At 38.1% G+C, this 24,839-nt stretch overlaps 1 protein-coding gene across 8 annotated transcripts in view; it reads right to left on the reverse strand.

Moving 5' to 3' along the window:
* Window positions 1–2,603: 2,603 nt before the first annotated feature.
* The window catches only part of TENM1 (teneurin transmembrane protein 1), an 824,537-nt gene continuing 802,301 nt past the window's right edge, over window positions 2,604–24,839 (reverse strand). For 6 of the 8 annotated variants that reach the window (XM_063804361.1, XM_054676475.1, XM_054676474.1 and 3 more), the window contains 5 exons: window positions 18,774–19,070; window positions 12,393–12,780; window positions 10,350–11,570; window positions 9,386–9,528; window positions 7,018–8,007 (listed from right to left, as the gene is read on the reverse strand). In XM_063804361.1, the coding sequence (XP_063660431.1) occupies window positions 7,249–8,007; window positions 9,386–9,528; window positions 10,350–11,570; window positions 12,393–12,780; window positions 18,774–19,070 (2,808 nt within the window). In that variant the 3' untranslated portion in view covers window positions 7,018–7,248. Of the gene's footprint in view, window positions 8,008–9,385; window positions 9,529–10,349; window positions 11,571–12,392; window positions 12,781–18,773; window positions 19,071–24,839 lie in introns of all 8 variants that reach the window. The other 2 variants (XM_016942761.3, XM_016942759.3) reach the window with 1 other exon arrangement.

The following is a 24,839-nucleotide window of genomic DNA, read 5'->3' on the forward strand; positions in this document are numbered from 1 at the left end:
TTGATGAGCCTACTTCCTGTCTTCTTTGGCTGGCCTTTTATTCATCAAGTTTTTTTTTTTTTCCACCTTTTCTTTCCCAACATGAGCATCCTTGCTATTTTCCAGTACGTAATCACTTGCACCTTTACAGAAAGGTCATATCCTTGCTGTATCTAAAATATTGCCATGCTAACATATTGTAAGATGCTGAGTCAAGGTAGAAAAATGCACAATATATTTCCAAGTGTGCAGCTCTCTTCAGAAAAAAAAAAGTGTGTCAGCAAGCCCAAAAGGAACATGACAGCTTATCAAATACTTATTCATTTCCTCTGAAATTTGTTCTTAAGAGATAAGGTCAGTAGGGAGACAAGCTTAGGTAATTGTCTGTTTGGCTGTTACAGGCAGGGAACCTTTGTGGTAGTGCACAGGTAGAATAAGTCTATGGAGAATGCCTCTGATTAAGTCCTCTGCTATAAATAAAGGGCTGGATTTAAGATATTCTTTCGGGTAGAATGGACACAGAATTAAAAATGTGAGAAACAGCTTTAAACTCTGTTAATAATGTTTCAACATCAGCTTATGTTTTATTTGATTCACTTCGTTAAGCTTAGAATCCAAAGTCTACTACTAGTAAAACCCAGATTTGCCCTTGAGCATTTCAAGGTTATAGGATGCCTGGTCTTCCTGTTAGGATGCTATACATTCAACTTTAACACCTATGTTTTCTCTTGCAGTAAATGGGATACCATTATTTTGTAGTTTGCAACTAGGGGGGAAGTTAAACTACCCAGTTTGGACATTTTCCTAATTTGGGGTAATTGGCCAAACTTGTAGTAAAAGGCTGAATTCTTATCATTAGGTCATTTAGTTCTTAAATGAAGATTTTTTTTTTAAATGTAGCAAGATATAATAAGGCTGACTAACTGTTTGGATAGAGCCCATTAACATATACGGAATTGAGATATATATATATATATATATATATATATATATATATATATATATATATACATCTTGGTTGCACACATACACGCAGAAATAGAACTGTTTTCTCACAAGATGACAAAAGGCTATACTACGTATCACATTCAGTATTGGACAGAGAGAGTAAAAGCAGGAATTCATAAGACCTGATTTTTTTTTCGTCACCTGGTGGGCCATTTAAACATTTTATTTATTTATTTTTTAATTTTTATTTTACTTTAAGTTCTGGGATGCATGTGCTGAATGTGCAGATTTGTTACATAGGTTACATGTGCCATGGTGGTTTGCTGCACCATCAACCCGTCATCTAAGTTTTAAGCTCTGCATGCATCAGGTATTTGTCCCAGTGCTCTCCCTCCCCTTGCCGCCCACCGCCTGACAGGCCCCAGTGTGTGATGTTCCCCTCCCTGTGTCTGTGTGTTCTCATTGTTCAACTCCCACTGTTTTTCATCTTTGTCACTGATTATCCACGTGACCTTAGGTAAGTCAGTCTGTTACTGTTACTGCATTTGCCAAGTAGGAATAATTAAGTCGTACTAACCTCACAAGATTATTAAGGTACAATAATTTACATATATGTGTGTGTGTAATTACATATATGTATAACTTTAAGGTAGTAATATTACTGAATGTTTAAATAACATTGACTGATAGTCACAGATCTCTAAAAGGGAGGGTGAATAGGGAAGGAATATACAAACATCTCCTATTATAATTCTCTCTCTATAGGAGCTCCTGCCCTTTTAAAAAATACCCTGAGTGTGAGGCGGGATGCATGTTTTGAAAAAAATTTCCAGATGATTGATACTAACAACCCCCTACCCCCATTGTTTTTTACTGATGGGTTGTGTTGAGATGATCAAGGTTGTCTTCTGCTCCATGATTCTTTTCACTCTCTGTCTCTCCCTCTCTCTCTCTCTCTATATATATATATATACACACACACACACACACACAGACACACACACACACACACACACACACACACAAAAGCAGCAGGGCATTTTGAAGTGGTGTAAATTGCAGGATTCCAAGTTTCAGTAATGGGTTGTTTGGACTATATGTGCTCCGCTAGTATCAAGATGAATTTTTGAAGATCTGTTGGCCAGATTTCCCAGCGTCACTTGTAAATGTCTTCTTGTGAAAAACAAGTGCCAAATGGCAATTGTAATTGCATAGGATTTTTTTAGTGTTTCATGATTGCCTCCCCTCCCTGACACCCTTCCCCACTGGCTGCTGCCCCAACATCCATTATTTTTTGCCAGTGCATTTGGACACCCTGAACTCCTATATATCTCTCCCACCCCGTTTTTATAATTTTTTATTTTCTTTCTATTGCTGAGAAAGGCACCAAAAGGAGAGGGAAGCCTTTTTAAAGGAAGTCACAGCCTAGAGGCATTTAAATTTGCAGCAGCTACTCTTCTTTGTTTATTAAATGGTCACTTGTGTCAGAGATCCTATTTGTATGAAAAATAAAAATGAAGAGCTGTCTGCCTAGGATTAGTGACTTTTTGATTTCTGTACCTACATTTTCAAGATGATGTGGTTTTATTGTTCCCTGTTAGTGAGCCACTTGTCCTATCTAAGGTGACCAGACTGATTTGAGAATGCAGTTTGGCGCATAAATAAAATGGGACACATTTTTCATTGGCAATTTTATTTTTTAAAAATGAAATATTCAAAGTACTTTTCTTTCAAATATCAACACATAATGTTTAACTTTAAATATTTACAGCATGTTGTTGTGATGCTCTTGTAGAAAAATGCATGCTTCTGGCCTGAAAGCCAGAGCAAAATGCAAAAGACCATTTAACTGCAGCCAGAGAACATGAACCTGTACAGTATCCAGTCACTTTTCAGCACAGGAGAGCAGGAATACAAAATTGGAACCTATTGTTTCCTAGCAACATGGCTCAGACCATTATAACACAATTTTCAATATGATTAGAACCTCTAACTGTTGTTATACAGAAACTGAAAACTTGGCATACACTGTAAACATCTTTACTTTTCATGAGAAAGTAAGCAGCTAAAAAGAATGTTTTTCTGACATAAAGGCTATACTTCTCTTTTTCGCCTTCTTTTTTACTGATGCTTTTGCCAGAAGAATAGTAAAGATTTAGACGTTGTCATGATTCATACAAGTAACATATTTTTCAAGGACACAATCTGATATACTAACATTTATTTAAGAGGTTAAAGTCCACCACTAAATCTAAGGAAAGATTTTTAACTGCCAAACACGTTTCCTTTGACAAATAATGTAAGATGACAACTGCCAAGACAAAATCCACAGCAAGTTTAACTCTAAGTATTTTCAGTTACTGTTTAGAAAGTAATTTCTTCTTATGAACAGTAGTATATTTGGTCCTTAATAGCTTTCACATGAAGGACACACTGAAAAGAATAGTCACTATTTATGGTTGAATTCTTTTTTGTTGTTTGTTTTCTGTATTTTTAAATTTTACTTTGCTTTTTTTTGTTTTTTTGTTTTTTGCGCTTTTTTTGTTTTTTTTTTGTTTTGTTTTGTTTTGTTTTGTTTTGTTTTCTTTGCAGAAGAAAGAACCTTTATAGAAGGCTGTGGAAGAGCTGAAGTACTAGTCAGGTCAGCTATGTGTATGTGAATTTCTTCAAGAAAACAGGAATGTTCCATTCCATCTGTAGCCTTATGTATGTCTTTCCACAAGCTATATATAATATGCTCCAATGTCTCCAAAATTTTCTTTTCAATACTTCGTTACTGTACTTTTGCTTCTATTACCAATGAACTCCATTACAATCACCCTTACATGAACACATCTTCATAAATGCAAAAACTTTGCCCTGACTCTCTTAAGTGATATTATAGTGGGGCCTGGTCTAGTTAAAAATATATTTTTAAAGAAAGAAAAAAAGAAAAAGAGTCAAAATAACATGATGGAATGCTTGAAACTGTGTCAACAGTGATGAAAATGTCTCATGAAAATTATAACTTAATTTCATACCTGTCTACATAGGTAGCATGTGAATTCCAAATTATACATTGTCAAGTTTTCATACATTTGGCTATGTCGTATATATTATATATATGTAGTCTATATATTATAGATCTTCTAGATAAATTGACAGTAAAGGACACACTTATTTTATACATTTTTTGGGTTAAAAATAAATCATATACTTATTTATATGGTAAAAGTGTTTTGTTGCAAGTTAGTATGAATTGAGATTTATTTCCGTTTCCTTCAGGAGTCATGCTTCTAATCAATAACGATTAGAATGACAACTAAAAATAAACATATTTAAATGTGTTAAACTTTGAACTTTTCAGTTCATTTGGATCTCTAGACTGTAGTGCAAGAGTGAAAACAAAACAAAACAGAAAAGCACAAACAAAATGGGCTTAAGTAGGAAAAAGAAACAACCATGGAGTATTCCCTGCCTCCAGCCCAGAATGTTCTTCATAGGAGAGTCCAACTACTATGCTCTCACTTTAACTTACTCGAATGGTGTGTGGCTGTGCAGTGTCAGCCATCTGTCTGCTGGGTATGAGAAATTCATATGTTTCTCTGAAAAATGCTTTTACTTTCATCAGGAAATGCAAATGAATTGTTCTTTCAATAATTTAAACTGCAGAACTGCAAGTCAATGAAGGCATTCTTTCTATTCAGCTGAATAGGAAGTGATATACTCAATATCTCCATCTTCTTATTAAGAAATGCCAAAATGTTTCTCTTCGATTTACTACTGATTAGTAGTTTTGTTTTTTTTTTCTTTCCTCCCTCAAGCTTTAGGAGTTGTAAAAAGAATAATAATAGTTCAAGGCAGTATTAAAACCACAGCTGTAAGTAATAAAAAGTGCATTTCCTGAATATAATACAAATGTAACTTTAAGAAACTAAAGGCACGAACCAACCAAATACGTATTACAAACTAGAAATGCACAGTTAAAGGTAATCACTATTAAGTAAAAGCTTCAAATATTTGTTTCTAATGGATATTTAAAGCAGTTTGAAAATGATACATCATCAATGAATTGCAAAAACGTATAATTGCTTAAAATATAAGCAAAATAGACTCTAATATTGACATTTTGGATTTGTGATAAAATACATAATCACATTTATGAATGCACTCTCTATATACAGTTCACAAATTATTTTTCCACTAATTTAAAAGAACATCAGAGGTTCTAGGAACTTAAGGTCCATTTTTAGGTTGGTGTGGAGGTATTCAAATTTTCAACAAGTTTGTTAGTAATTTGAGAATTCCATTCTGAATAAATACTGTACCATTAATACAGGCCTGATTCAGAAAAAACCCAATAATATGATTTTAGTATGGATTAGCAATATATCAAGCTGGTGTGTTTCCAGTTATAAAGAGAGATGAGTTCATCATGAATTCTGTCTCTCAGAATACATGTGTAAGTGGTATTCTAACCCGAAGGTTTTGAAAATGAAATGTTTGAATACACCCTTCCCTACTGTTTGCCAGGGTCATTTCCTTTCCCTTGCTTTCCTTTGTGTAGTAGGAGGCAGACTCTTGAAAAACCTTAACATGAGCTTATGACTTTGCATATTTTCAAAGAAACTGTCATCGCAAAGCAAGGCAATGACCCCACACTGCATTTAGGTAGCATCTGGAAAGAATCCAAACTAACATTCCATCATAAATTTGCCTTCAGACATAGCAAATGTTCAGATTCGGTGATGAAAGTGCAGAAGCTGGCTCAGGGGAATTTTCTACGGGCCACATTGTGCTGTCATGTATTTTCATTTGTGGTAACTTACAATTACACAGCATTTTACAAACTATCTCTTTGTCACTGGGCACAAATCTTCCAGCTCACCAAGGGGCTTGTTTTACTGCAGGATTCCTAGAGATTGAGAAACTGCAGCTGATATTAACACTAATCCTGACCTTTCTCCAAATTTTAAATGATCGCAGAACAAATAACCCGTCCTGGAAAATAGTTATTTTCCTAGGCAGTAGAGATGATTAAATAAAGATAAATGGGTAAGGACGGAGAACGAAAATAACTAACTGTATAAATTATTTTAGTAAAAATGAGTCTGCCTCTCTATAGTTAGTTGAAATGTTTTCGGTTGGAAAGGATTTACTTGATTCGATTTCCTGAAGATGGCTGGGAGATGTTCAATACAGAATTGTACATTTGAAAGATAAATCTAAGTGGGCTGAAACAATGTGGCGGCAACTGCTGTGATGTTTGGTCTGGTCTTCCCTTTAGTACTTTCACTTAAGTACCAGGTCTATTTTTTTAAGGTTTTGGCTCTTATGAATTTCTGCAGTAGTAGTTAATGTATGTATCGGCATCCCAGACACGTATGCCTGCTAAAGCCTTTGTTTGTTTTTGTACCAGAATCATACTTTTAAGTAAATTACCGTTCATGTGCACAAAACCATTGGGTTAGTGTATAGATACTGAATCACTAATGTGAAACTATGACCAAAACACATCCTATATATAAATGAGAAATTCCTACCCAGGTTAAGAAAAGCTATGTTTACATGATACCAATACAGCTGAACAACTTTTAGTAAAAAATTGAGTCAAAACAGGTTGTGTGAGAGAGGTCACGCTGGCCAGCTGCTTTGGTATCATGTACACACGAGCAAATAGCGGCTATACAGTCTGGTTACCACACCCACAGGGAAGCATGGTAGACAGAACCCAGCCACCACATGCCAAAACACAGCACAACAATATGGCATTTACTTTAACAAGCAAGGAGGAATAATCAAGAAGGAAGGGCAATTGGGTCCTCACTCTAGGAGATGGTGGCTGAAGACATTTTACACCTGTTTTTAAGTTTCCTATAACAGATCTGGAAAACGTCAAAGGGCTGGCAGTCTTTCGAAAGGCAAGTTTCAGATACTATTGCACCACCTATTCAAATAGCCCGCAAGTTCTGCCAACAGTTAAGGATGAAACTGCTTGTCACAATAGAGATAGAGAACCTTGGGTTCTTTCTGGATATTGGAACATATGCATGGCTCGGCAAATTGAAAGTGGTGCTTTCTGAAAACTATTTTTAGCTGTTTGAGTTCTACTTGTGTTATTTTGAATACTGCCACACAAGAACTAAAAATCTCTGTCATTTCTTAAAGAGTTTAAACAAACAATATTAAAATACCATCTTCCGTCACATTGAAAGGCAGTTGGATATGTTTTTCCTCCATATTTACATATACAGAGTTCTGATCTAGAAAACCAGTACAATAAACCATTTTATGTTTTAAAAACAGGCAGTCTTTGGTGACGCAAAGGCAGAGATATTTTTGTTACCTCCTGCCTATTTCGCTCTGTCTCATAAAGTGAATATTATTGGCACTGTCAGAAAGTTCTAAATACTGCTCAACAGACAAAACAAAATACCCATCGTAACCTTGTACCCGCCCAGTGCTCAAAAGCTGCTGCTTTTCCCCTTCTGTCCATGCCCTAATCCCCTCTTCCCCCTCTTGCAGCCTTCTTTGTTCCTTAGTCCAGGCCTGGGCCACTGCGCGCTGTCTGGCAATCTCCAACACGTGATTCTTTTCCTCTTCGACAGTTGTCCCATACCGGATGTTGAAGCACAGGGCTCCATGCTGGAGCTGAATATCTGCAAACCGTCTAGTCCTCCCATTCAACACAGAAGTCATCTGGGACACAGTGACATTGACACCATTCTCCAGAATCCGCCTCCCCCCAGTGTTACCGATGAGCACCAGGTCTTCCTCCAGAGACCCAAGCTTAATGAAGTAGTGAGTGTCCCTCCCCTCTATGGTAAAATGTAGGTTTTCCAGGTAATGGGCATTATTGAGAATGGCAGCAAGCCGCCTGCTATCTTCATTGGCTACTCCTATAATATCAGCTGTTACTATGCCATCCTTGATGGCAAATTTTATACCTTTCCCAAAAACAGAAGGGACAGCAGCAAACCTTGGTTGCTTCCCTCCTTCAAGGCACCGTCCATCATTGTATCGGGGAGTCATAGGTAGTTGGTCCAAGGAAATGAAATTCCTGAGCTGTTTCTGGAGTTCACACTGAATGCCCAGGATAGTCTAGGAAAGAGAGGCACAGAGCAGATGCAGCATGGAGTTAGACATCTGTCAGATACTTGGTGATTGTGGAAAGGACAGGCTTGCAAGTTTGCTTCCTTCTCTCTTTAATTTGTCAGTGAGTGATTTAAAAATAAGCCAGATTTGGAATCTCTTCATCAGAGATTTGGAAAAGACTAACAGGTGACTACCTAGCATTCTTATATCTTGGTGGAGTTAAGCATAAGGAAATACATTTAAACTTGAAATCACAGAATTGCAGAGCTGGAAGGCACTTTAAGTTGGTCCAGCTCTCCCAAAACACAGACATTTTATTTTCACTGATTTCACTCACACTGACTAGATGTTATTACTACATGTAGAGTAATACTTAGGCACAGTGAGGCACAAAGAAATGCATAAGGCATAGTTCCTACTTTAAAGAGTTTAAGACCTTATAATTAACTATGGCAAATCAGCCAGAAATTCATTGATCTTTTTATGTGGACTTAAAAAAAACCTTTTTTTTTTTTTTGGCAATTTTCAAACATACTAAGAAATAAAGAGAAAAGACTAATGAACCTCCAAGTATCCATTATGAAGCTTCAGCAATTTTCAACATTTTGCTAAATGTTTTTTAGAAGGACTTTTAATTACAGAAAGCATTTACATCTTTACAAAAAGGGATGAATTTATAGGACCTATCTAGAACTTCCTGTCCCTTATCATTCTTTAGACTTAAATTTCAAGGCCTCACACCCAAATTTCAGTTTTATTCTATCAAGCCCATTTTGTTTTCGCAAACACAGATATTCATATTTCTTTCAGTTGAAAGAAAAAGCTCCTTATTTTCATTTGTACCTCATACTTCTGGTGAAATCATCTGCTGAATCTTAAATGTTTTGATGTTCCTATTTTTTCTCAAAACTGTACCCTTGTAATATTTATTATTTTTGCTTCATTGTGTTTATGTATTTTTTCTTTATCAGAATAATTTTATTCTGTTATTCCCATGCTCTTAAGACATCAACCCCTAAATTATTTTACAGTTGGAAATCGGATGTTTTCGTGTCTCTTACCGAACAATTTTCTCTAGGTAGAATCCATAATTGCTCTTGGTAGCCCATTTCAGAATTTTTAAAGTGCAGTTCCTCTTTCCTCTTATGTACCTATTGCAGCAGTCATCAAGTAACCTGTTAATCTTTTTTTCCCCCAAAACTCCAATTCTCTGATCTTTTTTCTCATGGAGCTTTTTTTATACCTTCTCATTAATTGTGCACATTTTAATGAATATTCAAGAAGACTAAAAAATCAGTAAGCAAACATATGTATATATAATTTCTAGGTATTGAATGCCCTTCTGTTGTTTCAGCTAAAAGGAGGTGATAAAACTTTTACTAACCTTTCCAGGATCCCACTCTTGAGTTTTTGTCTGAAGCCGTAGAAGCTCGTAAGTTACTTCTAAATTTTCTAATTCGGGTTTGGGAAATCCAGGTAGTACATTGTGTAACTGGAAACCAAATAGCTCCAACCAACTTCTGATGTCTGTGAGACACAATATTAAAAAAAGAAAATGAAAAATCCCATACTTTATAAGCTTTGTTGAAAACTTGAAAGATACCTCTCCTGCCTTCAAACTGTTTAGGCAATAGAAGTTAGGAATAAAACTCCTATTTATTTATTTATTTATTTATTTATTTATTTATTTATTTGACGTAGTCTCACTCTGTTGCCCAGGCTGGAGTACAGTGGTGCAATCTTGGCTCACTGCAACCTCCACCTCTTGGGTTCAAGCGATTCTCCTGCCTCAGCCTCCTGAGTAGCTGGGATTATAGGCATGTGCTAATTTTTGTATTTTTAGTAGAGATGGGGTTTCACCGTGTTGGCCAGGCTGGTCTCGAACTCCTGGCCTCAAGTGATCTGCCTGCCTCAGCCTCCCAATGCTGGGATTACAGGTGTGAGCCACCGCACCCAGCCTAAAACTCCCCTTTATATGGCCCACACTAAAACACCTGATCCTCTCTCTACAGGGAAGAGTGTTGATTTGTGGATAACCCTGGATTATAATATCAGCTTATATGATGAAACAAGAATCCTGAATTTTTCTTTTACGAAATTATTCATATAAGCTTGTAAGAGTAAAACACAGAAACAGCTAAAAAATGTAGCAGGATGCAAAAGTATTATATGTTAACATGCACGTTTTGCTCACTCTAGAAAACTAAGGAAGACAGCAAATGCACAATAACTTGCGGGCTAACTGTCAGGAAGAGGAAGCATATTTACAAAGGCATTGAGATTCTGTGATAAAATCAACAGTACTGAGTTACTCAAGTTTAGCTTAAAGTTTTAAATAGTTTAAATACCTGTGGTATACTTTGCAACATCTTGAATTTTGCCAACTGGGTAGTTATTTTCAAAGGAGTAGAGGTTGAATGGTTTAGGAAGGAGGTTCAACTGTTTCCATATGTGATGATTAGGCGTTGTCCATCTGCCAGCAACAACATCATAATCCCTTTGCCCCAGGTGCACTAATTTAGTAAGGAAATCATAGAGTCCTCCATGAAAACCAATAATGACCTGAAAGTCAGGGTAAGTGTCATGATAGATATCGCCATAAGGTGTGTATAGTATCTCCTTTATGACCTGACCTCGGCTGCTGAACACAGCTAGTGGGGTACCTGTATTATCACAGGCTACATAATATTCTTCACCACTGCTTAACTCCATGGCAATAAGGTGACCTTGGAGATCATAATACAGAGATGTAATCTCCGAGCTTGTGTGGTTGTACAAATGAGTAACTCTTATGGGGTTGGTAAGGTCTGCATAAAAGAACTGAAGGTGCTGCCCTAGGCTGGACTTACTCGCGACACGTCGCCCAAGCCCATCATAGTAATACTGCACAGTCCAGCCAGAAGCCTTATTGTAGGCTTTCTGCAGCAGGCCATTAGAATTATATTCAAAAATATCATTTCCCCTCTGCCTCAGAAAGCCATCTTCATCCATTTTATACTGAATTTCTCCTAATCTGGTGATGCGGTCTCGGAGGTCATATCGGAGAGGAGTAAGACGAGCACTATTCCCATGGCTTAAGAGGTTGATGTTTCCATTCAGATCGTAACTATAACGCCACTGGGTTTTGTCATTTACCGAAACAGTCTGAAGTTGCCCATCAGCATCGTATTCATAGAAGTACCTTGTTATATTGGCATCTACTCCTACCCTTATGTCACATATTACCATGCGGCCCACATTATCATATTGAATGGTCATCCAGTAGGCAATTGCCTTTAGGATTTCATATTGGACTTCAATGACTTGTCCATTGGCACTGAAGATTTTGGTGTGTTTCATCACTGTAGTAGTTATGACCTGATTTAAATCGTAATTAATTACACTGAATTTTCCAAACTGCTCTGTTCTGCCAGAGACATCAACATATCGGTAAAGATCTATAGGCAAAGGGGTTTCATTGATTACAGCTTGCATGCTTGTGACTCGGAAATTGTTGTAGCTGTAGTCGAACCGTGCATTCACGAGGCCTTCTTCACTGAATCTGAAAATCTGGCGTCCAATAAGAGGTCCTGCAGGAACCAAAACAAAAACAGTAAGAAGCTAGGCGATCAATGCGGAAGAGTCAGAAAGGTCTAGTGTTATTTTATTTAGTACTGGTGCTTTTATATTCATAATACAATATTAGAGACTGATCTCTGATATCAAATGCCTGGGCATATTACCTCATGGATATATATTCTCATAGTGGTAATCCTCAAATATAAAAAATTAAAATACTCTATAGTTATAGAAAATTTTAATTATAGAAACTACAGAAGTAATAGCACATCCAGTAGCCCAGGGTGATGAAATTGATGCTTCTTGCTATAATCACTGACAAAAATGCTTTCATTTCATTTAACCTTTGCTACAAAGTCAGAGGGTCAGGTTTTGACAAATTCCAGCATTAAAGTAACTGGATTTGGGCATTCTATAAACCCAAAGGGTGAAATACATTAGAAAGTTCTGACTTGTGAAGATATTTTGTCATCAACTGAGGCTTATAAAGGTTACACAGGGCTTGAGCTAGTTTCAGTGAGACTTATATCTTGCAGTTTCATGTTTGAGAAGATTTGGTGCTGAGCAGGAATGGGTATACAGTTACACTAGGCACTTGGATTTCAAATTACTTGAGAGCTGAAAGAAAGAAATGCACTATATGTTTTTAAGAAATCAGCTTTCATCAGACTATAACATGCTTTACATTTTCAATGTCAGATAATTTGATAAGTAAAGTGAAAGTTGGGTTGAATGTGTGTAGATTAATGCTTCTGTCTCACACTGTGGTCAGTAAAAATGTCATAAGAAAATAGTGATGTTGTTGCACACACCATCACTCTTTCACAACAAACCTGTTTGCCTGTATCTGATTGTGCAGATGAATCCGTCATGCATCAGGTGTATTGTCTTCATCACTCCAGAAGACTCTTCATATGTTAATGTGACCTGAGTGGTATCATAGAGAACCTCAGAAAGCCTTGCTTGCTTGGTGTACTTGTATAAGACTCTGCGCCCTGTCCCCAGATGCAGGGTCTGTAGCAATCGGCCATCTCGACTATAGTCTTGGATAAAAGAAGTGCTACTGTCCGGTGGGGTGTAGATGTTCCGGTAGTAGCCCACTGAAAGCATGGTTTGTAAGCTGTGACGCACCATGCTAGGCATGGTGACTGAGAGCAGACAATCTGGTTGGTCATACTCAAAGATGTAACGCCGCTGGCTGTGTAGGAGAAGCATCACAGACTGAAACGAGACAAAGGCAGAATAGCATATTATGGACAACTAAAGTTGAGGCGACTAAAGAAAATACACATTCATCCATTCAACACAAATTAATCAAGCACTTACTGTGTGCCAGACACTGTGGCAAACCCTAGTGGATACAGTAGTGCACAATAGTGGTGTCTATCTTCATGAAATTTACAGTTTTAATGGAGGAGAAAGACAAGTAACCAAGCAATTACAATATAGTGTGAAATGTGTTATGACAGGGGAGTTACAGAGTGCTTCTGGAAGGCAGAGGAAGACCAGCTTACTCAGACTTGAGAGACCAGAAAAGGCTTCTTAGATAAAGTGGCATCTGAGTTGAGACATAAAGATTGCCTAGGGATTGTCCAGGTGAAGGCAGGGAGCCTGGGGCAGGGGTAGGGAAAGAGTATTCTTGGCAGAGAGCACAGCCTTGTGAGGGTCTGGATACGAAAAAGAACACGGCTTTTTCAGAGAATGAGAGAAATTTTGTGTGGCTAGAACTTGAGTATGTTGGGAGTGGTGGGAATGGCAGGAGATGACGTCAGCTATGTAGGCTGAGTCCAGATCATGCTAGGCTTTCTAAGCCACACTAAGGAGTTTGGATTCAAGTATGTTGGCAACAGGGAGTCATCGAAGGGTTTCTATTTTATTTCATTTTTTTAGAGCCAGGGTCTCACTGTGTTGCCCAGGCTGGAGTGCAGTGGTGTAGTCATAGCTCACTGCAGCCTCGAACTCCTGAGCTTAGGCTATCCTCCTGTCTCAGCCTCCTGAGTAACTGGGACTACCAATGTGTGCCACTGCATCTGGCACTCTTGAAGGGTTTTAAGCAAGTTAAGGGACGGTTGCAAGAGGGCACTTGCAAGCTGGGAGAAACTGTCAAGTTGGTATTTTAGAAAGGTTACTTCAATGTGCATATGTTTCAGAGGAAGGTAAATGGATGGCAGGGCATTTCACAAATTAATTTATAGTTATCATAAAGTATTGATTGACTTCACATACTAGATGTCTTCCTAAAAATTGTGCATAAAATATTATTATGGCACTATTAATGTTTTGCAATTGATGTTTTAACTTCACATTTCCATTTGTGTTTTAATATTAGGGAAGCATGTCATTAAAATCGAATGATTCTCTGGTTATGCAGCCCCTCTCCCCCAAACTGATCTGTATTTTAGAAACAGTTGTTTGTTGAGGTATAATGCAGGTAACAGGTGTTTCATAAATATTGATTGTCTTGTTTTAATTCTAAATACAGACATAAAAGGAGCACTGTTTTAGGGAGGACTCTAATTGACTGACATGTGCATCTCATCTTTTAATAAAAATAAAAATTTCTCATCCTTGGAGATTCTGATATGACTCCCTAGAGGAGCTTTATCCTTCCCCTTTAGAAAATTACCTTTTCAAGCAAAGAGATTTAGTTGAGGGTTATTTATTCAAGTTTGTGTTATGAAAACAATAGGTATATTTTCATTTTCTAAGCACAAATTATATAAATATTTATGAATGTGAATTATGTAAGTATATGTAATGTACATTTACATCTTCTAAATATGACATTACATTCTAATATTGAATGTGCTTTCTGAAACTGCATATCCTCCCTACCCTTCTGAGAATTATTGACTTTGAATTGCATTTCAGTACCATGAAGTCAAAGTCAGTGGTTATTTGCTCATTTGTTCATTCTTTCTTTTCCACCAACATTATGCCTGCAGAGCCAGAGGTGAGTGCAGAAATCCTGTCAATTCGTCACTTGTGGACAACCTGCAGCTTGCCACAGCCTACAGTTCCACCACTGTGACCTCTGAAAACCTCCTGAACAAAAGGAAGGAGACTTGGAAATCCTGAATGGGCTTGGAGACATTAAGGGAGAACTGCCTCCCTGGACCGAGGCAGAATTCAATAGAACCAGCAAGAAATTTTCCTATGAATGGGAAAGCAGGTGGCAGGGGGCAGGGGTGGAAAGGCTTTATACAGGAATTGGGGAAAAGCTTTTGCATTATCTCTAGTCTGAAAGTCACATTTCTCAGTTCCTTTCCACTCTCTTCTGTCAACTTGCTGTGAGTAAATGACATCTGTCACCTGTGACACGGGCCAGGGACTATCACCATATGGCCCCCACACATTATCTAGTACCAGCCTGCCTGGGCCATGCCTTTTCCAGTCACTGTACCAGCCTTTCCAAGTATTTATGGCACGTCGTTGTTATTCTCTCCTCTGTTCCCATCCTCCTGCCTGCAGTAAACCACTGCCTGAACCATGTTCCTAGGTGGTGCTGATGCTGGGCTGTCTCAAAAGCCCTTAGTCTGTTTCAAAGCTTCCTGCCAATGGCAAGAATGTGGATGATGTGATTAGAAATCAAATGAATGTAACTGTTACATTGCCAAAATACCATTTAGCTCTCATTTGGCTGCTTTTTCACTTTGGGTGGGCATTATTATCATCAGTTTGCTCAAAAACAGTGCTTATGAATCTATCCAATGTCCACAATGCTGTTATAGGATAAAAGGCCATTTCTTATTAGTCCAAATAACAGAGTGGGAGACTTTTATTCTTTTAATTGATTGTGAGGTTCTAAAAGAGATAATTGTAAAAGCAACAACAACAGCAACAGCAATCATGGCTGTATGCTTATTTGAACAAGACTAGAAATGAGAGCAGAAATTTGAAAAGTTAAAGCATTTGAATGACCACCAGATGGCAGTGTGGGGCCACCTGGAAGCTGAAGCCAAAGTCGTCGTTCTGTCCCTCTAGGCAGCCTCTGAAAGCCTCAGCCCCAAAGAGGCAATTGCTGTAAATGTATAAGGCTAAAGTATCTTATTAAATGATTATAAAATATATTTAAATGCATTTTAAAAATGAAGTTCATAAGAATTATTTTAGGAAACTGAAAGATTTACATTTACTCTAATACGAAATTTTAGCCCACAAGTCTTCAAAATATAATTAACTCAGAGAAGTCTCATAAATCAAGACAGAGAATTAATGACCACATAGAGAAAATTTAAGACACAATAATTGATTTTTTTAATAGGGAAGAGATCATTAAGCAACCACAGCCATTACCCAAATAATTATTTTTCTCCTAATGGCTACAAACCATTGTGCATGAAAATGATATGCATAAGTTTCACTTACTCTAGAGGAAGTCAAACGATTTTTACAAAATTTCTGCGTGTCAAGGTGAAAAATCTGCTGCTGCTTTTTAATACATCGTGACACAGGTATGGCAAGCGAATTCACAAGGTAATACCAGAGTATTTTGGGGCGTAAAAAGAGAAATCCATTTTAAAGTTTGAGAATTCTTAGTTTAAAATATACTACAAGAACGAGCCTCTTTATCCCTGCTCTGCCCCTGTCATAGTGGGAGAATGTGCCACAAAGGCCATATTAAAGAGAGGACTGGAAAGAACACAAGGAGATACAAAACCTCAAGTCACTGAAAAAGTTACATGTTACATGGGATTTTGGTAAATTCAATGTTCTTTCCCTTTTCCCCCCCTAGAATCGCAATTTCAAAGATGCTTTAATTTCCTCCCTCCCCCCCTCCCTCCCTCCCTTCCTTCCTTCTTCCCTCCCTTACTTTCTTCTGCTCTTTCTTGTTTTGATTTACCTCCAAGTGGCAGTAAGTGCTAGCTAGCATTTAAATTCTCGACTTGGGTGTTTTATATTAAGTTATTTCATTTAATTATATCTATTCAGTGAATTAGTTATGATTACTGGTAATAATAATGTTAATAAAATCAATTTTATGACAAATGACTTTTGGAAAGTAAAGAATCATTCCATAATTATGCGTTCTGTAGGTTCTGAGTTTTGCATAACAGGATTGCTTAAATCAGTAGCTACCCTTTTAATTAGAGAACAAATTAAATATAAAATCAAGAAAGGAACAAAAGGGAACTCAAAGGTACAAATAAGCTGGTTTGTCTCACTGGTCAGAAAGTTACCAGGACTTGTCTTGATACCTTATTCTGGGTGAGGAAGGTCTTATTTTTGTCCACTGCAGACACTGGCAGTCTCACCGAGGTTTTTGTTTGTTTGCTTAGCAATTATTGCCAACTACGTTTTTGTAGCAAAGAGAACTTGTGAAGTTTGCTTCACGTGATTCTTTGCTTAAGTAAATTTGATGGAATAATCAGTGAATTCGGAAAAGAGAAACAATAAAATCTCCTCATTGGTGTCAGAGAAGAGGCTAAATAACTGCACCCAGGGATGAAATTGAAGTTTTCAATAGGCTCTTATGTTATTGTGCAGATAGTCTAAAGGGAAAGTCTTTTTTTTTATTATTATACTTTAAGTTTTAGGGTACATGTGCACAATGTGCAGGTTAGTTACATATGTATACATGTGCCATGCTGGTGCGCTGCACCCACTAACTCGTCATCTAGAGGGGAAAGTCTTATGAGACCTACATGTGACTGTCTATAGGCAATTAGCTCAGTTGGTCAGACTCTGGTGCCAATGAGGTTGGAATTATGAGTGCAAACCTACGTATGCTTCTAAGGAGTGCTGGCTACTTAACTAGTCACATGGGGGACCTGTGGAAAGATTGGTGCAAACCTGTCTTCCTTTCTGAAAAACTAACTCAGCTAATATTCTGTTAGTGATCAGTAGCACTGTTTTTTTCATATGAAGGTCATCAATATACACCTTAAGAAATACTTTGCCTATGCACACATACCAGCAAATTTTTGGATTCAGTTAATGTTGTAACAGGCTTGGCATGCTGTAGGCACTAGTCACACGGTTTTGCCAATCATTCTTGTTACCAAAATTCAAAAGAGGAAAGACCTGCTCTATAAGATTCAGATTTTGCCAGTGTAGAGGATAGATTATAGATTTGATAAATATTTTTAGCAAAAAAGGACATGAGGTGGATTCACCAAAGGACTCCTTCCTTTTGCCCTGGCTCCCAAGTGAACTCTGCTTCATCTCCAGGCATTTCCAACTTGGTAAATTCTCCAGCAACAAACTCTGGGAACTAGTAACATGGTTTTATAATGACATATAACCACTGGCACACTGTTTTTATTTAACTTTGGGGAGGGTGTATCAGAAAAGTTGGGCATTATTTGGTACCAATAGGGAAATCTGTCATGTGAGCTATGAGCTCCTATGACTTTTCTAAGAACATCTAGAAGCTACCTTGTACTGATTACCCTTGAATTCTCAAGGGAAGCCATTTTTCAATTTTTGTAGAAATTAATTTAGGACTGATGAATTCCTAAATGTGTTGAAAGAATAGATTTGGGAAACAAGAGGCACTATCTTAGGAGATTAGACATTGAGATAGAGATCAATTACTCTTATTGTCCTCTGGTATCAATCTGGCCAGAAACCATTTTGCTCTGTAGGGGCTGATGTTTGACAAATGGTTCCTGTAGTGGGATTAAAATATTTTTCTATTATTCCCAGACACAGGCCACGAGCTCCCATTATGGATGCTACTGGAGACTCAGTGTACAGAAAAGAGTATTACCAATGAGGCCCCACTACCACCATTCCCGCAGGCTGATTACTTTTGGAAATTAGTCTTCAAATGTATACAACTAAAATTTCACTGACTATCCTAACAAAATTAGAATTGTTTATCCTCTGGGTAAAAAGCCCTTTACCAGAGCTGAGTACATTAACACAATTTTATAATTTTCTAGCTATTTTTCCCTCGGTATGAGCTTTCATAATAATAAAGATAACCTTTTCAAAAGCATGAACAAAGATGTTCAAATGAGGAGAAAGCTAAGCCGTTATTCTGACTTTAGTCTGAAAGAGTACTTGGCAGAGTCTGGGACTGGGGAAATTTTTCAGCTGAAAAACAGTTTATCCTTATAAGTTCAACATCTTTTTGTTACTTCTACAGAACAGAACAGCTGGAACACAGACTTTTCTCCTGCAGGTCCTCACCAAGATGGACAATTAGGGCCATTTTCGATAGTCTCATTCAGAAACTTGAAACTTGTCTTTTTCCCCTATGTACTTACTTTTTCTAAGTAGGTATAGCTCCAAATTTTCCCATCAGCCCAAGTTCTTGAAATAATTTTTCCACTCTGGTCATATTCCATTTTTTCATTCCACGTTCCTCTTTGAATAAACGTCACCAATCCCGAAGGTGAATATGTGATGTTCACTTCATTATATCTGCTTACAGGAGACCACAGAATGGGTCGCCCAGTCTGGTCATAAAGAATTCGAAGGGTGAATTTTCGATGGTCATCATAGATCTTTCCTGTGCGGGTTATATGATCAAAATCTATGGAGAGTAGGTTTCTGTTGTGGGCCTATGAGAAAGAGATATGAAATACATTTTAAGCACAGCCTTGTTCCCCTCATTAGAGCACTGACAATCATGAATCCTTTCCTGATTATCCAACGATAGAGTCTGTCTTGCCTCTGAAGCCTCACGGCTTCACATTCCACAGATGCCACCTGTCTTTATTCCTCTACCACATTGTACACTCTCAGAGAGCAGGGCTATGTCTTAAGTACTTGAAATACTCTAGACTCTCAATAGGTGGTTGTTGATTGCTTTTTCCCCAGCTCAAGCCTTAAGTGCAGTGCCACAGTTTTCAGTAATTATGTGATCTTATTTTATGTAAGTCAGTTGCCTACTAAGGAGTGGGTATTCCTTCACCCTTTTCTCCAGTGAAGTGGCCATAACATAAAATGGTGAATTATTTGTGTGATTAGAAATCAGACAAAAGGAATACAGTGAGCCCCCTCTAACTTATACAGATTCCCTTCTTTGGTTTCCTCATTCACCTGGGCTTGGAGTTTTATATGATTTCACACCTATTATAGGGGAACTCAGGTTGCCTTGCCCTCTAGTTATGGAATCTCACTTAGCAATACTTTCACGGAGGCCTGTAGGTAAATGAACTAAGTGTTGGTAGGTCCCCCAGCATTCACAAGGGCAGCACCACTAACTGTGGTTAAAGCACAGAGTTAAGTTTGGATTCCAAGTTTAGAAACAGTACTTTCACATGATTCTGGTTCTAGACTTTTTCTACCGTATGGTAGCATTTTCTCTGGGCACCTCAAAACCTTGTAGTAGTCCCAGAGTGATCCTGATTCAAGGGATCTTGAACTGGATTCCATGAAAGACAGTATTCAACGGTGCCTGACTGATAACATTCATCTGGGTTCACACAAGATAACCAAATAACTAAATGACTTAGTAAAAAAAAAAAAAGTTTAAAAAATCAGCAGTTGGACAACTGACCTGATTTTTTCCACATTTCAGCTGGTAGTGTCAGTGTTTGCTAGATCTACCAGTAACTTCTGCTATGGGTAGCTGATTACAACACAATCGCTTAGAAAATGCAATCCTCAACTGTTTTTTTTTGTGTGTGTGTGTTTCAGAAAAAAAAAAGGTGTTCTTGATTTTAGTCATTAAGAGGTTCAGTCCCTGCTGGCCAGTGCACTGAAGAAGGCCCTGTGGAAGAGGGGAGCTTTGAAGAAGGCATAGGTGGAAAGTGCAGGAAGGAATTTTAAAATTTATTTTATTTTAGCTTAGCTCAGTTTAGTTAAGTTTTAGTTTTAGTGGGTTTTATGTTTTGTTGTGTTAAAACTTTTTATTTTTACATAGTCTGACTCACAAGAACTTGCAAAAATGGTAGAGTTGCTGTGTACCCTTCACCCAGCTTTTAGGGGACAGACTTCTGATTTGGGTGGAGAGAGTCCTAGTGTATCCGGCAGGAACAAAAACAAGAATGAAAAAGGAGAGACTTTGAGGAGTCTAAGTAGCAGTGAACTGCAGTCAGGAGACATTCAAACTAGCTACTTGTCTGTGCACCAGTCATTTCTTCCATCTGCGCCTTAGTTTTCTTATCTGTGAAACAATAGTGATGTTACCACTTTACACCACAAACTTGTGCTAAGAATTAAACGATATTCCATATACAGGTACTTGGTAAGCTGTGAAACAACACTAGTAATTGTTATTTGTATAACATAATGATTACTTTTCTCATTTTATTTAGGCTTGTGAATAGGACCACATTTCAGATTCCAAGGTGATTGTAGCTTAGTGTACTAGATTTATATCGGTAAGAGTTGTCAACATGATCCTGAATGAAATGTTAAATATCTTGTTAATGAAGGGGAGGAGTGAAACTCACATTAGGATTTGACTACATTAATCATAGTCAGATTAAACTGATTCACTAGCTACTCAACTAAACTTGATGTTAATTTTAACTTTTGTGGTCAAGGATCTGTTTAACTATCTGAAAGCTATGCAATGTATCCCAAGAAAAGTGCATATAAAATGCATATATATTAACATTTTTAATATACTCTTAGGGGGGCTTTGAACCTTTCTGAAAAACCTAAACATAAAACCTTTTCAGGTCTCAGGAATCCAAGATCAACATCCTGGTTCAGAAAGAGTTTTGATCTTAGAGGTCTGGATGGCTGCAAAGCTAATGCTCTCATACCAGACTCTGGTCTTCCTTTGTTCAGAATCTTGTGCTCTTTGCTTTAAAAAGTAACCTTTCCCTCCTACCCCCAAATATAAAAGAGATAACTTTTTCATGGCAGAAAAATTAGAAGTATAGAAATGTACAAAGGATATAATTACATGTAATCCAACCATCCAATGAAAATCACTGTTAACACTTCACTGTATTTCATTTCATTTATCTTACTTTTTTGGCATAATCTCTGTGCATACATTTAAAACATACAACTAGGATTGTATTTAAAGTTTTGTGTCCTACTTTTTCAGCTAATGTTTTATCTTTAGCATTCCTTGTGTTATTCAATGTTCTTAAAATATACTTTTCAATGGTTGCATGTCTTACTACATGATAAACATTTATTTATCTATTCTCCCAATTAGAAATCAGTAAGTAGAGTTTTTGTTTTTCTCTTTCATATTGCATGTTTTGCTGAACATTTTTATAAATAAATATTTCCATAATACAGAACCCTATGAGTGAAATTACTGGGTCAAATGAGACATGTTAAAAGACCCCTGATGCAACCTGAGAGATTACTTTATAGTGCACAGAGGTTGTATAAATTCATGCTCCCATTAGCTAGTAGTGGGAGAGGCTATCTCAGTCCATCCTTACTAGCATTGAGTATTATCAGTTAATTAACTTTTCCCAATATGAGAGTGGGAAAATGATATGCTGCTGTGGCTTAAATTTGCATTTATTTGATTACTACTGAGGCTAAACACTTTTTAACATCTATTGGCCACATGTGTATCTTCTATAAATTGTCTGCTCATGATATTTGCCCATTTTTCTATTGGGGTGTGACACTTTCCTTTTTAAACCTCTTTTGGTTTCAGTTTCTTCATTGGTCAGCTGGGGCTAATGTTATTTGCCCTTAATTTTGAACTTCTGAAAAAAAAAAATAGAAGACCTATCAAATGTTCCATGCCATGAATTGTATCTGGAAGACTAGTGGTTAGATGCTTAAATTATCTGGGGGCAAGTGCCGTTTGTGTCAGGGGTAGGTTTAATTCAGGGAGTACAACCACAAATTGGGACTCTTGACTCTTTATACCATCTGTGGCCAATGCATGCAGTGTTGTCTTGCATACATATACAGCCACCTGTTGTTATGTGCTTATGTGTTGTTATGTGCACCTAAAAGGTGATAAGAAAAGCGCATATTTCCTGTCTTTTGATTCAACGGGCTTGGAAGCCTATAGGAAACCAGGTGTTCTTGAACTACCCTTCCTGTGGTTTCACCGCCACATATCTCCAACTGTAATACTGTTCATTTACAATAGCTGTAAAATATCCATGTACTCCCAGAGATGGTTGTAACTGTTGCAATTTATGCTATAATGATAGTTAAAGAGCCAAAGTAACAAGTGATTTCCAGTTCAACTAAATTTGTGGTTTTATTTGTCTGATAGATTAAGTTTACTAATCAAGAACACATTTCTTAATAAAGTCATTATAGCTACATAAGCAGGGATCACTGTTTAAAATCCACCACAAAGCAAGCAGAGGACAACTCTGCCTAATGTTCTTTCTCTGCCTGTCAAGACGTCTGCCGCTGTGCTTCTCTGTTTATGGATAATGCACTCTGATATTCCAGTGCTGCTGAAACACTAGTTTCAAAGTCAGGTTTGGAAGTTAATGTAAAATTCGGCTAAGAGCTAAAAAAGAATGAAGGAACTGAAGACGCCACAGGTTCCTCCCTGAGTCTCCTGGGGAAACCATGTGTGAGAAGCCTGGCAAAGAGAATGCTTTTCCAGCTGAGCTCTCCCAACCTTTTTTTTTTTTTTTTTTTTTTTGAGCCGGAGTTTTGCTCTTGTCACCCAGGCTGGAGTGCAATGGCACGATCTTGGCTCACTGCAACCTCCACTTCCTGGTTCAAGCGATTCTCCTGCCTCAGCCTCCCGAGTAGCTGGGATTACAGGTGCCCGCCACCACGCCCAGCTAATTTTTTTGTATTTTTAGTAGAGACAGGGTTTCGCCATGTTCGCCAGGCTGGTCTCGAACTCCTGACCTCAGGCAATCCACCCACCTCACCCTCCCAAAGTGCTGGGATTACAGGCATGAGCCACCACGCCAGGCCTCCAACCTCCTTCTTGAGTGCTCACGTGCCACCAGCCTCTATGATAAGAATAAGAACTAGGCTGAACACTACCTACTACTGGGTTTGTGGGCAAGGCTGAGAAAGCTCCACATTCATACAAGTGCTTGCTTTCCTGAAAGATGATAGCCCTTGACCTAAGTGTGGACCATCAATCTTTATTTCCACTCTTGTTTCAGTATTCAATCTACACTAATCCTTTCCCTGGAAAAGAGAAGGGGGGGAAAAAAAGATTGAAATTTGGGAATAGCTCCAAGTTAAAAAGGGTATCTTTGGATAGCTGTGCATTGAATAAAACCTTTGAGTTTGGCAACTGACAAGCTGTGTGGTGTGGTAAGAAAACTGTTTGGTAATAGGTTTTTAATAAGGGAAGATGGATCTACGCTGTAATGCATCCTTTGGTTTCCCTTATGTTTTTTTCAGCTATACTAGGAGACAGGCCTGATTGTTGTTCATACTAGGACCAGAGAGGAAAGAGGGAAGAGTGTGCTCTGGAGAGCCATGAATAGTGTTGCTGGCAGAAATGAAAAGGCCTGTAAAAAGAGGGTATATGGGGAAAAGCAAAGCCTTTTCCTGCTCTTTCTGAGGACTTTGTGTTCTAATTGTTCAAGAGAAAATCCTTTCAACCCTTCTGATTTGAAAGTCATTCAGTTAGAAAAATAACATTGTACTAGGTTGATCTAAAGGCAATTGGTGATATTTAGCTGTTTTTGACCTACACAAAGGGCAATTTGCTATGGTTCAACCAACTACACACTTGCACACCCACGCCTGTGAATGTGCTGAACTCTGAGCTATGATCACTGCAGTTGATTTTCTCCCCTCCTTAAGGAGGAGAAGGCTGAATTTTCAAGAACACTGTCACTAGACAATTGTGTTACTTGTTTAATTTTTGCTGAAGAAGTTGGAAGGTAAATAAGTGAGATGGGCCAAATAGCCATGTCAGAGTTTGGAAGATCCTGCATTTAATTTTTTTGTTTTTGTTTTTGTTTTTGAGACAGTCTCGCTCTGTCGCCCAGGCTGGAGTGCAATGGCATGATCTTGGCTCACCACAACCTCCACCTCCCGGGTTCAAGGGATTCTCCTTCCTCAGCCTCCTGAGTAGCTGGGATTATAGGCACCCGCCACCATGCCCGGTTAATTTTTGTATTTTTAGTAGAGACGGGGTTTCACCATGTTGGCCAGGCTGGTCTTGAAGTGACCCAGTGATCCACCTGCCTCAGCCTCCCAAAGTCCTGGGATTACAGGTGTGAGCCACCGTGCCCGGCCTCCTGCATTTAATTTTTATGAAGTTGTGAGAATGGATAGAAAAGTCACAGTTGGGGCTGGGCGCGGTGGCTCATGTCTGTAATCCCAGCACTTTGGGAGGCCGAGGCGGGCGGATCACAAGGTCAGGAGATAGAGACCATCCTGGCTAATGCGGTGAAACCCCATCTCTATTAAAAATACAAAAAATTAGCCGGGCGTGGTGGCAGGCGCCTGTAATC

The sequence above is a fragment of the Pan troglodytes genome, chromosome X (assembly GCF_028858775.2).
Source record: "Pan troglodytes isolate AG18354 chromosome X, NHGRI_mPanTro3-v2.0_pri, whole genome shotgun sequence".
In the NCBI taxonomy this organism is placed as follows: domain Eukaryota; kingdom Metazoa; phylum Chordata; class Mammalia; order Primates; family Hominidae; genus Pan; species Pan troglodytes.